The sequence below is a fragment of the Apteryx rowi genome, unplaced genomic scaffold, assembly GCF_003343035.1.
Source record: "Apteryx rowi isolate R43461 unplaced genomic scaffold, aptRow1 scaffold_12, whole genome shotgun sequence".
In the NCBI taxonomy this organism is placed as follows: Eukaryota; Metazoa; Chordata; class Aves; order Apterygiformes; family Apterygidae; genus Apteryx; species Apteryx rowi.
In genome coordinates, this window is record NW_020447419.1 from 1,853,395 (window position 1) to 1,866,091 (window position 12,697).

Below are 12,697 nucleotides of genomic sequence, written 5' to 3' on the forward strand. Positions count from 1 at the left end.
TTATAGGCAATAAGCACAATCACAGAAAACGCGATCAGTTAGCAAATGATTTCTCAACAGGCAAAAAAGTGCTAAGTCATTAGATAAGTTAATTGCAGTGAAAAACTGGAGTTGTACACTACTTATCTGGAGAACTAGTAATACTGCAAGAACTTTTGCTGTGCCAGCCAAAAATTTAAAAGCGTTTGGACCATACAGATTGGCCATAACAAGGAGCTGGATTCTAAGAAGAAGCAGAAGTTGAGGCTGAGAGGAGCACAGAGATCCTGTATTACTAAGGGCCCTCCTCAATACACAAACACACTAGCATTCCTAAATATAAGACTAAAATGCAAAGAGAAATTTGTTGCTCAGCTGAAGGGACAAGAGAGACACACACGTTACATAGAACATTTTCAGTAAATGGTGACTCCATCCTATACTCAATGCAGCCACATGGCAAGGAGATCAAAGAAGACTTGCCTGTTTTACTAGCCTGCAGGTGCTGCAGCTCTCCAAGCAAAGCTGGATTTTGGTTGCCCCTAACTGATGCCTGGCTATCCACAGCCGCCAGAGGCTTTCCAGGCAGCTGGAAAGAGCACTGACAAAGTGGTCTGGTGACCAGGCTTTGACTCTGGAGATGGAAAGGCACAAAGATGCTGCAATACCTCCCGGTCACATACACCTCTCCTCCCCAGACCATGCCTGGAGACAACCACATTGCTCTTGCTACTCTTTTGTAAAAAATCCTGGGGAGCTACCGAGGCCGGGTAAGCCAGATGAGGGAGAGAAGCACAGAAGAGGTGCATCACCACAGGCATCAGATGTTTCAGCAGTGTGAAGGCATTAGCTTTGTATTCTCCCATTTGCTATGTGCCACACAACTGGACGGGTTTACAAGGCTCCTGGAGCCGCCTCTGGGTCTGGAGAGTCATTCCTCAATTAGCTGATGAGAGAGAGATGAACTTGAGCCGAGCCTTGGCCCCTCTTCCTATCTGCAGTCTGGCGGTTGCTTTTTTCTGCCAAGAGCAGCAGCGGAGCTCTCTGTAACAACATGACTCTGCACTTCTTTTGTAAGAGTATTCCCTTTGTTTTGATATACGTCTCATTTTATTCCTGACAATAGTTGCACCTCACATACTCCAGGGCTGAGAGGACTGGAGATTTCTATTACTTTGGTGATAATTTTTACGATTCTGTTCCAGGAGGTTTTTAGTTTGGCCGTTCCCGGTGCACAGGGAACAAGGCTCCTTTCTAAAGGTTACCGATTTGACAGATGGGCCTTACACCAGCATGGGAGCACGGCTGGACTGTGCGATGCGCAGCCCCGTTTGGACACAGAGAAAACATCTGTGTGCGTTTTGCATTCGTTCAGCTCCGTTTTTAATACCAATAGCATAACTGCTCCCAGCTGGCAGCCTTCCAGCGAACATCGCTGTCTGTTCCCTCGCTTTCTGTTCTTGCCATACTAACGGAGGAGTCACGTTCGGGCGAAAGCCTCCTAGTGAGGCACGGGGGCAAGGGCAGAGGAACTGAGACTGTTCAGAAAGGAGATCCCTTCGCCTGGAGCTTTCTCTAGATCTGAGTCTGCCGTTTCCTTCTTCATTCATGCCAAAAGATGGGAAAAGGCAGCAGGCTCCGGCTCTACACACTCATAAAATACTGAATTTGTATTAGGGAGGTACATATCATGCCACCCACGCTGGGGAGGAGAACTGGATCTCAGTCCTGGTCCTTCTCCTGCAGTTTTCTGTCCGGATCATCGGATGCACTTTCCAAAGCCACAAAACAGGCCAGATCTCAGCGGGGGCAAACCAGCGTAATGCCACTGAGGTAGATCTACATCAGTGAAGGATTTGGCCCTGTGCCTGATCCCATCCACCAGGAGGAAATCATGTCCCTCTTTTACAGGGAGATACCCGGAGGACGGCTGTTTAGCCGAGCTGCAGGAAATCTTTGCTGCCAGCCTGCTTTGCCCGAAGGCAAACTCTGTGTCCCCAAACAGCTCAGGCAGCTGCAAATATCCATCTGGGGGACAATTCTTGGTTGGCCCGAGGCAGTCAAGGGCAGGTGCGAGCTCCTCTCGCTCCATGCACTGCCCTGCCCATTTCACAGTGCTGTATCCCTCCCAGCCTCAGCATCTCGCTCGGTTCGGATGCCCTTGCACCCTAAGGGAGGCTGGTCCCACGCACCCCATTAGTGTAGCATGAGCTTCTGCTTCCCAGTGGCACAACAAAAGTGCTCTCTCCTTCTCCCAGTTGAGGGTTTCTAATGGAAGTTGCCTGCAGTTTGCTCTTCCCCATGATGAAACGCTACAGCTGGAGGTGGAGGAGGTACACCAAAACTGAGTGTAACTCTGGGTGCCCTGGTAGCACAGAGTTGTCCCAGATGGACTCTGGAAGCACTGTGACCGCACTGAGAGTGGTGCGATATTTATGGCATCTTGAAAACTATTATTAGACAAATTCAGCACAGCCACGAGTCTCTAGAAGCCAGATTCACATTCCCTCTTCCCCTGGGCCCTTGCTGCTTTGGGAGATAGCACTGACCATGTTTTCCCCTGAAGGAGCAGGTTCTTCCTGAAGACACAGCTCTTGGTTGTATACATTCAAATCAGCATTCCCTCCAGGATCACAGCTGGAGACACAGGATCTCCTCCTGCCAAGAGCTCATTACTGAGCTCTGTTAATGTGTGCTGGCTGACTTTATTGCCTTTTTCTCCTTCCAAGGAACGACATGTTGGCCAAACCTGAGTCTAGAGCTGAGGAGAGGTTAGGAGCTGGCTTCCTTTTTTCCTTTACATTGCTGACGGCACAGGGACTTGAGGGCGATGAGAATCTGTTAACATCTACACACACAAACTCTTCTCTTCTCCTCACCATCTTTAGGCCCTGATCCAAAGCCTTGTCCAGCCAAGCAGCAAGCTTTGATTGTATCAGTGGGTTAAAGCCAGGTCCACGCAAATGTCTCTTGGTTTGGCTGGGTCTTTGGTTTCCTTTGGTTCTGAGCACCGAAAAACACCTCACTTGTCCGAGGCTTTACACCAGCGTAACTTCCAAATGGGGCCAACTGAGACCCAGGGAGCTGCAGCAGTTGATACCAGCAGACAGCCTGGCCTACAGACTAACACAGCCCTTCACTACCTGGTACTACGGAGAAGGTCTGATGCAGACAACCCCCTTCTGCCTCTAAGGGTGGTGGTAGGGGGGCTTCAAAGGATGCAGTGAGGGATTTAAACAGCCTAGGGCTGCATGAAAAAGACTGCTGTGATGCCCACGAAGCTCTGCATCATCCCATGGACTTCACGCAAAAGGAAAATGACCCCCACGCATGCAACCAGCATGTAGGTAAGGCAGGCGAGGCCGATCCCCAGGGCTGTCCTTAATGAACAGGCTGGAAACATGCGGGAACCCTGCCGTGGTGTCCAGATACCACCTCTCCGCCCTGGCACAGGAGAGGAGGGTCACCTGCAATCAGACATCTTTCTTCATTAGGGTCTGGGAGTTACGGAGGAAGGGGAATCTCTTCTTCCACCACACATTGCTGGGACAGGGGCTGCAGTGTCGCTGTGATTTTGCATGCAATTTGACTCCAGCAGCGAGTAAGACATTGGGAGAGAAGCAAAAGCGTTCAATCCAATGACCGTTGTTTAAACTACAAAGAGAAATGCCAGCAGGCTCGGGCAGCTTTCTGGCCCTCAGAAGATGCTATCACATTTGGTGATGAGCAGAAGCAGGGGCAGATGCGATACGAGAAAGGTTTTTTTCATAGAAAAGAGTAGACCGGGGTCTGCTAATACAATAAGAGCACTGGGTTATCCCAATGCGAGAAAGGTTTAGCCACCAAGGATGACCACAGATAACCTGACCGAGAGACTCCCTGCTTTGAGTAGCTGTTTCAAATCCTAATGCTCCTCCGAGCATATTGATTTTATTATAATTCCAAAAGGGAACAAAGACTAAGGAAGCCTAATGCTACATGTGCTTTTATTTTGCAACTAGAGTGAACGTTGTCATTAGATGACTTATTTAATTATAGTTTTAAAAACAATAACTAGGATAATTACTTAATTGAGCATTATTTTTAATGAATGTAATTCCGTGTAAAGCACATTCTAGGAGCAACAATCGAACACCTGCACTTCCACTCGCTTTCTGAGGAAACAGATCTCTAAAAACTTCTCGCCCATGATGTAGCAGCATTTCTGCGGATTATATTTTTGCTCACAAGCTGATGACTCGAGGACTTCACGCTCCCTGGCCGTAAAGAAACTTCTTGGGTGACAGAGGTGGACGTTGCTTGGGCAAGCCAAGGGACAAACCTTTCTCTCCTTGGCTTCACTGAGCATTGCCAGGCCTGGTGATAAAGCCTCAGATGCTATTTTACCACTCTTGGAAGGACCTGGTAATGTTGCATGTAATACATATCCCATTTTCTTAACAGCATGGCTCCAAGGGCGATGGAGGGGATAGGAAGTGCCAGAGCCTCTTCTCTAGCTGTGCAGATAGATTTTTTTTTTTTCTTTCGGTAACTCTCTGGACAGTCCCCAAATTTGGCAGCAAGCAGAACCAATGGCCTGTTTCCTGGAGCAAATATCTGAAAGCACAGCCATAGCTTTGGCTGTACAAATGTTGGGCACACGCTCATTCCTGTGTCATATTTATTGGAAAAAGACCAATCCCTTGGGCATCCGTACGCAGGCCAAATCCTGTACTACTCTCCCACAAAAATGACTGCTGGACTGTGACTAAGACACCCCAGCTCGCCCTTCATTCCTGGCTCTGCTGCGGTGCCCCCGTGCGACCCTGGGCAAGGGGCTCACGAATAAAGATGCTCGGCAGGTGGCTTTGAGTCCCGACGGCGTTTTAGGTTTGGGTCTCCTCTATTTCCGCGGTGAGCTTTTGAGACGGTATTTGCGCACTGCACGGGGCACAGCCGAGCTCTGGGCTCTTTGGGCCTCGATATATTGCTGTGCCACAGCAGAACAACAACGCGAAATCTTCAGAGCCAAACTCGCAGCACAGCCCATGTTCTTTTACATATTATACTAATGCATTTGTGCATAATAATATATATGTATAGAATCAGCATCTAAGTGTATAATGTATTTTAAAATAGGTATCATTACAGATCAATACGTGACATACCTATCCATCTTCATATGTATTTTTTGGTATAAATTATGACAGAAATACAGTAAGTCAGTAATTTCAGATTCCTGTGCACAGACATTGTCACTGTAATTTTGCCAGGAGGGAGATAATAAATCATACTTTTCCATCTGACTGATGTTCTGTTTCCCCTGTCTGGTTTCAATGGCTGCACGCTATCTTGTGAGCTAGCATTGTTCATGCCTCCTTTTATTAAAGCACAGGCACGTTATTGAAATTTCTTTTGTATTATGATTTTCTAGCCGTACGTGAAATTGCAGAACACACAAGGAGAAAAAAAAAAGCCCCATTAGTCTGAGTCATAATAATAATAAAAAAAMCCCCACTGCACACATCTTGGAGAGCAAAATGCTAATATTAAAATTGGGGCCCCATGCTGACCTGGGCTAGTAATCAGTTTCTTGTGATTTATGAGCAAAGAAGGGAAAAATACTGGCGTTTTGGATCACTGGTTAGTATACTACCACAAGGGTTCAATAATGTTTGTTCTTGCAGTTATTAGCTTGCCACGATTTGAGCGCTTTCCAAGAGCCACCAGGAAACCGAGCCCAAACACTCATACTATTAGAGGAGGACAACTCAGTAAAGAATCTTTTTATTCTCCACACTTTGAGGGTTTTTTTCAGTGGCTTAATGAAGCTTCTCAGATTTCAGATGTCATGTTTCCGTTCTCTCACGCTGATACGAAACGCCAGAAACACACTCCAAAGCTGCAACGGGATAATTCAATATCCCCGGAAGGGCTGAAGCGATCGCTTTTTAAACGAAGCACGCAGTCAAAATCCCCCTTCAGCACCCGCGCTGCGCAGGCCCACGGCAGCTCGTGCACGCGAAGCGGGTGCAGAGCTCCTCTCAAAGTCAACGGGCGTTCGGGGCCGCGAGAGCGCCCGACGTGGCTGCAGGGACCGTTAGAGCAGCCCACTGCAACACCCCGGCCACGTGGCTGGCTGCCTCCCTCCTCCCCTTCCCTTGCAACCTGGGGCTGCGACTACACCTGGTTTTCACAAAACAGCACGGTGCCCTCAGTAACGCTACGGGACTGTTGCGAGCGTTTCATTCATATTTGATAAGGTTGCACCCCGAGGCTGTGGTCAGAGCAAGGATGCAGTCTGCACCACTTAATTTCTATTTCGGGCACGCTTACTGGCTGGGGGTGGGGAACCGCTTTTGGGTTCGTTGCCTGCTTTGATCCCCCAGCAGAATGGCCACATTGCATTGCAGGCACTGAGAGGTGCTGTGATGACGGCTGAATAAACACTTGCATGTGCTGAGACCTTTTGATGAAAGGTCTTATCTACCGCTCTATTTCGCAAAGTTATATTAAGGTAATTGCATTAATAAAACATTTTTAAAGAGCATTAACAAAGGAGAAAGAGGTGCTGCTATTCCAAAGTAAAGGGTTCCGTAACGAACTGAGAATTAGGATATGATAATGCTATGCTTATACAGTCCCTCATTTACTCTGGATTCTGATTATACCCCAAAGATCCCTGCTGGAGCTGGGATCCCTACTGTGCCAAGTGCAGTATAAGAAGACATAAAGTCAACGAGATATGGAGGCCTGAGCTGAAGGATTAGAGATGATCTGTGGACAAAACAGAGCAATGAATTTAAGATAGAGTAGAAGGAGACATGGGAGAGAAAAATAAAGTAGAACTCCGGGAGTGACATCCTGGCTCTTTTTCAGTAGAGATTTTGCCCTAGGCTTTAATGAAGCTCAAATTTCCCCCTTCCCTTTTCTACCATTCACAGAGTGGGCACCTGCCCAGGGGCAAGAAATCGTTCTCCATCCGTCAACACCCTGCTTGTGCTTGACGCAGGCGACAAACCTCTAGACATCATCTAAGGACTGACTTTTGGAGCGAGGATGGGTTTGGGCAGGGAGGAGTGAAGGTGGAAGCGATGAGAAGAGTTCTGCTTTTGATTTCAACAAGGAGGGCACCACACAATGGAAAACCCCTGTCTCATGGGTCCCATGGGTCCCGTGGTCACTGGGACTCACTGGCCTGCAGGCAGAATGGGCATTTCCTTCCTATATGGTCTAAGAGTAAGAGAACACTTCAAGATGCCAGCTTGACAATGTCTTGTGAACCCATGGTCCATGTCCCGGCAATGGTATTTCGCTACACATCTGGATGCACACGGAGAAGATTATTCCAGGTACGCCTGTACGCGGTGATGCAAGAATGAGGGAATTCACAAAACGATTATGGACTTTTCAAACTGACAACCCAATCATTTTCGGAAGGCTCCTAACTGTGGCTACAAACGTACCCTGAACCCTGCCGTAAATTACATTTTTCCAGTGTGGGGAGGCGTGTTATTTTCTGTCAGTAAGTTATGTAGCAGAGTAAAAACTAATCAGCACTTAGGAAAGCTGTTGTCTCTCTGACATTCACACGATTTCTCCATAAGCTGCCAATGAACATTCATCAGGCTTGCAGTACACTGTCTCCTCAAGTTTACATAAGCTGCTGTCTGGGAACACTCATTTAAAACACAACCATGTGTATTCATGATAACTGAGACCACTTTCTTATTTGTTATTTGTTTTCTCCCCTGAGGCAGAAAGGGGAAGGTCAACAACTTCTCCAAAAGATCTCTGCTATCACAGGCAAGCGTGTGGCACTTTCGACTTGGACCTTAACCTCTGCAATGGAAACCAAACATGACTGATGCGGAGGGGGAAAAGGGGTTAGGTGACCCCAAGAGTCACCACCAGACCACTCCAGACACAGTGGAGGGACCTGACACCTGCAGCACCCTTCACGCCTTCGCTGCAGCCACCCACCAGGCTGTCACCCTGATGTTTGGCCCCGGGGAAGAACGGAGCAGTGCTGAGGGAAGGGATTCCCAGAGGTTGACGAGGAGAGAAATGAAGAACAAGGCTGGGAAAGAGAGACACAGATCCCAGTAAAAGCAACCAGGCCTCCCCTTCCTCCTGCACACTCCTTCTCAGGAGATGGATCAAACTCCTGAATGCTGGAGAGCAACCTTTGCATTAACCGTATTTGTGTTGCATCTTGAGTCATACTAGAAAGACCTCTCTGATCTTTTCTGCAGCTGGTTTCCAGGACTCCAGGTCAACCTCAGCCTTACTGAAGTCCCAGATAAGACGGCCCAAGGGGACTAACCCAGCTCCACAAAAGCAGCTGGGTCCCAAAGCCATGAGGACCTCGCAGGATCCATAACGGAGCCATGGAGATCCTACACGGGCTCACTAAACCATCTGTAAGGAACACAATCATTTACAGCAGATACAGAAGAGCTATCACTGGGTTGAGATCTTCATTTGAACTTCAGTTGAGCATTTCATTTGTACGTATTAATGATTTAGGGGCACAAGCATAAACATCTGGACAGCTGTCTAAGCTAGATGGCTTGTTGTCCTGTTTATATTTTGTGCTTACAATTGTTATGAGTCATAAAACCTACAGGCACAAACCCAGTCCACTAGAAGGAAGATAAATGATCAAGAAATGGGTTTTTGTAACTACCCTTTTACCCTGAGATACTCACACACGCTGTCAGGGCTAAGGAAAACAAAAGATTACATTGCATTTGGATTTTTCATCCCAAATCACTTCGAAGACATAGGACGCCAAAAACAAGGCAGGAAAATTATTCCAACTGGAAACCTCTAACAAATTTTGACTAATCAGTCTGTTTCAAATGTCTCCTATAGCTTGCCTGAACTTTTCTAGGAAAAAAATAATCCTAATAGGTGCAAAGATCAGACAGCTGAAATTTCTATAGGATGAGTCAGTCCTGCTAGCATTAACATGGTAAGTATGAATGTGTGTATGCACACACATACACACGCGCGCACACACACACTTGCAAAAATAGATTTTTAATTGAAAGCTAACTTTAACTGTAACTAAGCAATGATGAGTGCTTCTGCGGACGATGAATTGGAACCTAGATATTAGCAAAAGTAAATCACATAAAATAGTGAATCCATTTCCATTGAAAGCAGTCTACTTTGGAGTCAGAAGGACGTGGGAAAGCCTCTCACCTCAGGCAAAGACAGACTCCAGGCTATGTGGAGCGGACATGAGGAAGTTTGCAGATCACACAAATTCCACAGGCCTAGAGAAGACCACAGCTCTGAGCCTATAAAACCTATGAGCTTCAGCTTTTCTTCTGCAGAGACAGCAGATAAAATCTGTGTTCTGTTGCAGTACACAGCAAAATACTCAAGATACTTCAATGAAGTCAAGATTTCACTTTACAGTAGCAATTTCCTGAATCTTCAGGTTCTGTCTTTCCTCTAGCATTTATAAACTCATAGTTCATGGGTGCTCCTTCAGCTCCTAAGATCTGTCTCTCTCTTTTTTTTTCTTTAATACACCCTTGGACCTGCACAGTAATGTTCCTTTCCCTCAACCTGTTCCATTACTTGGAGGGAAAAAAAGAGGGTTTCACCATGTATTCTAGGTAAACACATAAACATCCAAAAATCAGTTTCTACTCTACTCTATATAGTATCAAGCTCTCAGTAAAGCACAGGTGCAGGTCAAAAGCTTGACTGTGAACTAAATTAAATCTGAAGGATCTCACATCAGCCCTGAACTGAAGGTTACTACATGCCAGAGTGGCATGCCACCAGCTATTTTGCCTTTTTCTGAAGCTACTGGAACTTCACTTTCCATGCAGCACTCTGCACGGTTCATACGGAAACTGCTGTTGCACAACAAACAATGAATCAACTCTTACTCCTTTTTATTGCGCTTTTCCCCTAAATTCTATTTCTCCACTCTCTCATCCATTATCAGGATGAGATTCATCCTTTGAGTAAAAGTGATTAGTACTTTTGTGGTTTTTTTTCATATGCCAGAGATATTTTAATGAAAAGATCCATCTTATTGTTCCCCCCCTGCATTCCTAAAACCTCTCCTAAAAAGGCTCCTTACAACCTCCACATAAGAACCTGACCATGCCCCTGAATTTACACAGAAGTGGGATGCGTAGCCTCCAAGCAGGCAGACACAGGACCATTCGGTCTTCAGGCATGATGTCTGTGAGATGAAGTTGGACTGGGTCTTCTTAGGGCAACAAGAAACTGGTATTTAGGTAGTTCACAAAGTCAGCACCTTCACGTTCCTCTGCAGAGCAGAGAATGGCTGTGTCAGGATGGCCCTCAAGGAGCTGCTCCTCTACTATTTGTTTTCCCTAGTGTTTAAGACATTAGACTGTCTTGACTATACTGAGTTATTCCAGTTACAGGTGGACAGAAAAAATCAGCATAAACCATATATGACAGAAAAAAAGGAACTAAATATTACCGTCGCCGAAAAATGACAGAGAAGACTGTCTGGGAAAAGGGAAATTGTGATCTGTGTTACGGAGAACCTGTGAAATGCAAAGACCTATAGGGAATTACTCTCATTGTCAGAAGAGAAAATAAATTGGCAAGTGTATAATGAGATCAGGCATACAGCCATGAAAAGTTATAGGCTGTCCTTAATTATGGAGGTATGAATCTTGAAGCCACATGACCTGAGTGAATAAACTTGTGTATACCTATTGCTTTTATAGACCCTGTTCTTGATTGTGAAATGCTGTTTTCCTTGGCAGAATTGAAAACACATAATCTAGCTTATAAAAATAAGAGATATAGGTTGTGTTAAGGGTAATGATTTTTGAAAATCTGGTCTTATTTTTAAGATGTATTCCAAAAGGATCTCTCAATACTTTCATCACAACATTCCTAGTGGGAACTCAACCTTTACAAACAAACCACATACTTCTCACGACGTGAAACGGTTACCTGCCTGGAAATTCATCTCCTGCCGTTCTAGACAGCTTTGATTATCATCAGAGTTGCACTAGAAGTATTAAAGAGAGGTTGCTATCTACTTATTTGTGTTCTTATATAGTTGTGAATACCAACTCTCAGTACCATGCCATCAATTTGTGTTATCCAAATTTGAAAAGGGGTTCTTGAAAAGCACTCAGTATTGATTTAATGCCATTTTTACAGATGCTGTTGGTAGTTCAACCTGATTCACCCTATAGGCAAACAGGGAGGTTGTCCAGAGTAGCAGAATCAGAGGGCTGACGCGCTTCACTGGGTGTACATGAGGGGTGAGGTGGCCTGCACCACAGCTAAGAAGCTCTTTGGTTTTAGCATCGGTTAACAGAGATAAGCAGACACGGAGTCCCCCACAGGAACACACGTCATACCACACACTAATATTAAATACTGAAGAAGGGGTTTCATACCTTGAATTCCTCCAAGATTTTGTAATTTTTCCCATGATATTCACAAAAGTTTTTCACTTCTTTGCATTCCGGACAGCATCCGTTGTGTTCCACTTTTGTACACTTTGGGTGGATTTTCGGGCATTCTGGTTGATCGCAAACAGGTCCATCCTCAGTACAGACACAGGGACAGTTGGAATGTCCCGGGAAAAAACGTTCTCCCAGTTTGTACACAAAGCCACTGTCATCCACACAGCCCTTCCCTCGATAGTCATCAAAAATCAGATTGTCATTACTCGAGGTCTGGTCCCCCTCATCGGCAGGGTAGTCTTCATGGTTGATGGCAGCTGGAGTGACCAAACCAGGGATTAGAAACAGCAGTATCCAGGCTTCATGAATATGAAGAGCCATCCCCCTCCTCAACTTCTCCATGGGGTCTCAATGCCACATATAAACAGCTGCTTCCATAAGGAGACCAGTGCAGTGGTCTGAAAAGAAATATTTTTAAGTGAGAACACTCAAAATACAAAGGAATATTGCCTTATAAAGACCATTTCAGCCAGCACCTAAGAATAAATCAGTGCTTTCAAAATGTATAGATAACAATCACTGTTTCATTCGAAATAGGCCTCTTCTCCTCAATTATTTCTAAAGAGAACAAAGCATAGGAAATACATAAATTAGACACACATGGCTGTATACATATGCCCACAAAATATCTCCATACAAAGGGTGCTTCACAGAATCATCTAATTTTTACTCTCCTCATTTGTACAGTTGAGTTTTCGGATGCACAAAAAGTTAAATTAGCTGCCCAAAACGGCATGGCGAAGGGGCAGTTCAGAGGGATTTGAACCCAAGTTTAAGCATGGTCCTGACCTCCTGCTGCAGCCACTGCCCCTCCGTGCTAGGTATGGCACATATCTCACTTCATTAAAGCAAGGTGGAAAACCCGAGGTGAAAAATGAGGCAAGCATAATGTGTAGTTAGATCTGTGTCCAGGACCAAAGACAAGGCTGGGCTGGACTTGGTCGGAGTAGCAAAAAAATTTTAGACATAGCATTTCTGAAGAGGAAGATGGACTACTCGGGCAAACACCGTGAGCCCAGCCTGCCGGGGAGCTTTGTAATCCCTCCAGAAGCAAGGATGCGATTTACCGTTTCCATTATTGAGCATTTCAGTAATTCCCAGGCACAAGTTCAGAGACGAGTCCGTTCGGATGCCCGTGTCATGCTTGCAGCCACCGGCCCGAGCCTGCCCGATCAGGCTGGAGCCATCCTAAAACTTTGGGAGCGATGCAGGATGCCTTCCCGACCCTTGCAGAGCTCGGCTTAAGCGGT

General features: G+C 45.9%; 1 protein-coding gene across 1 annotated transcript in view; it reads right to left on the reverse strand.

The window, feature by feature from the left end:
- The window catches only part of VWC2L (von Willebrand factor C domain containing protein 2 like), a 49,455-nt gene extending 37,666 nt beyond the window's left edge, over nucleotides 1-11,789 (reverse strand). The window contains exon 1 of the mRNA XM_026089059.1: nucleotides 11,379-11,789. Coding sequence (XP_025944844.1) covers nucleotides 11,379-11,789 — 411 coding nt within the window. The remainder of the gene's footprint in view (nucleotides 1-11,378) is intronic.
- Between the last annotated feature and the right edge of the window lie 908 nt (nucleotides 11,790-12,697).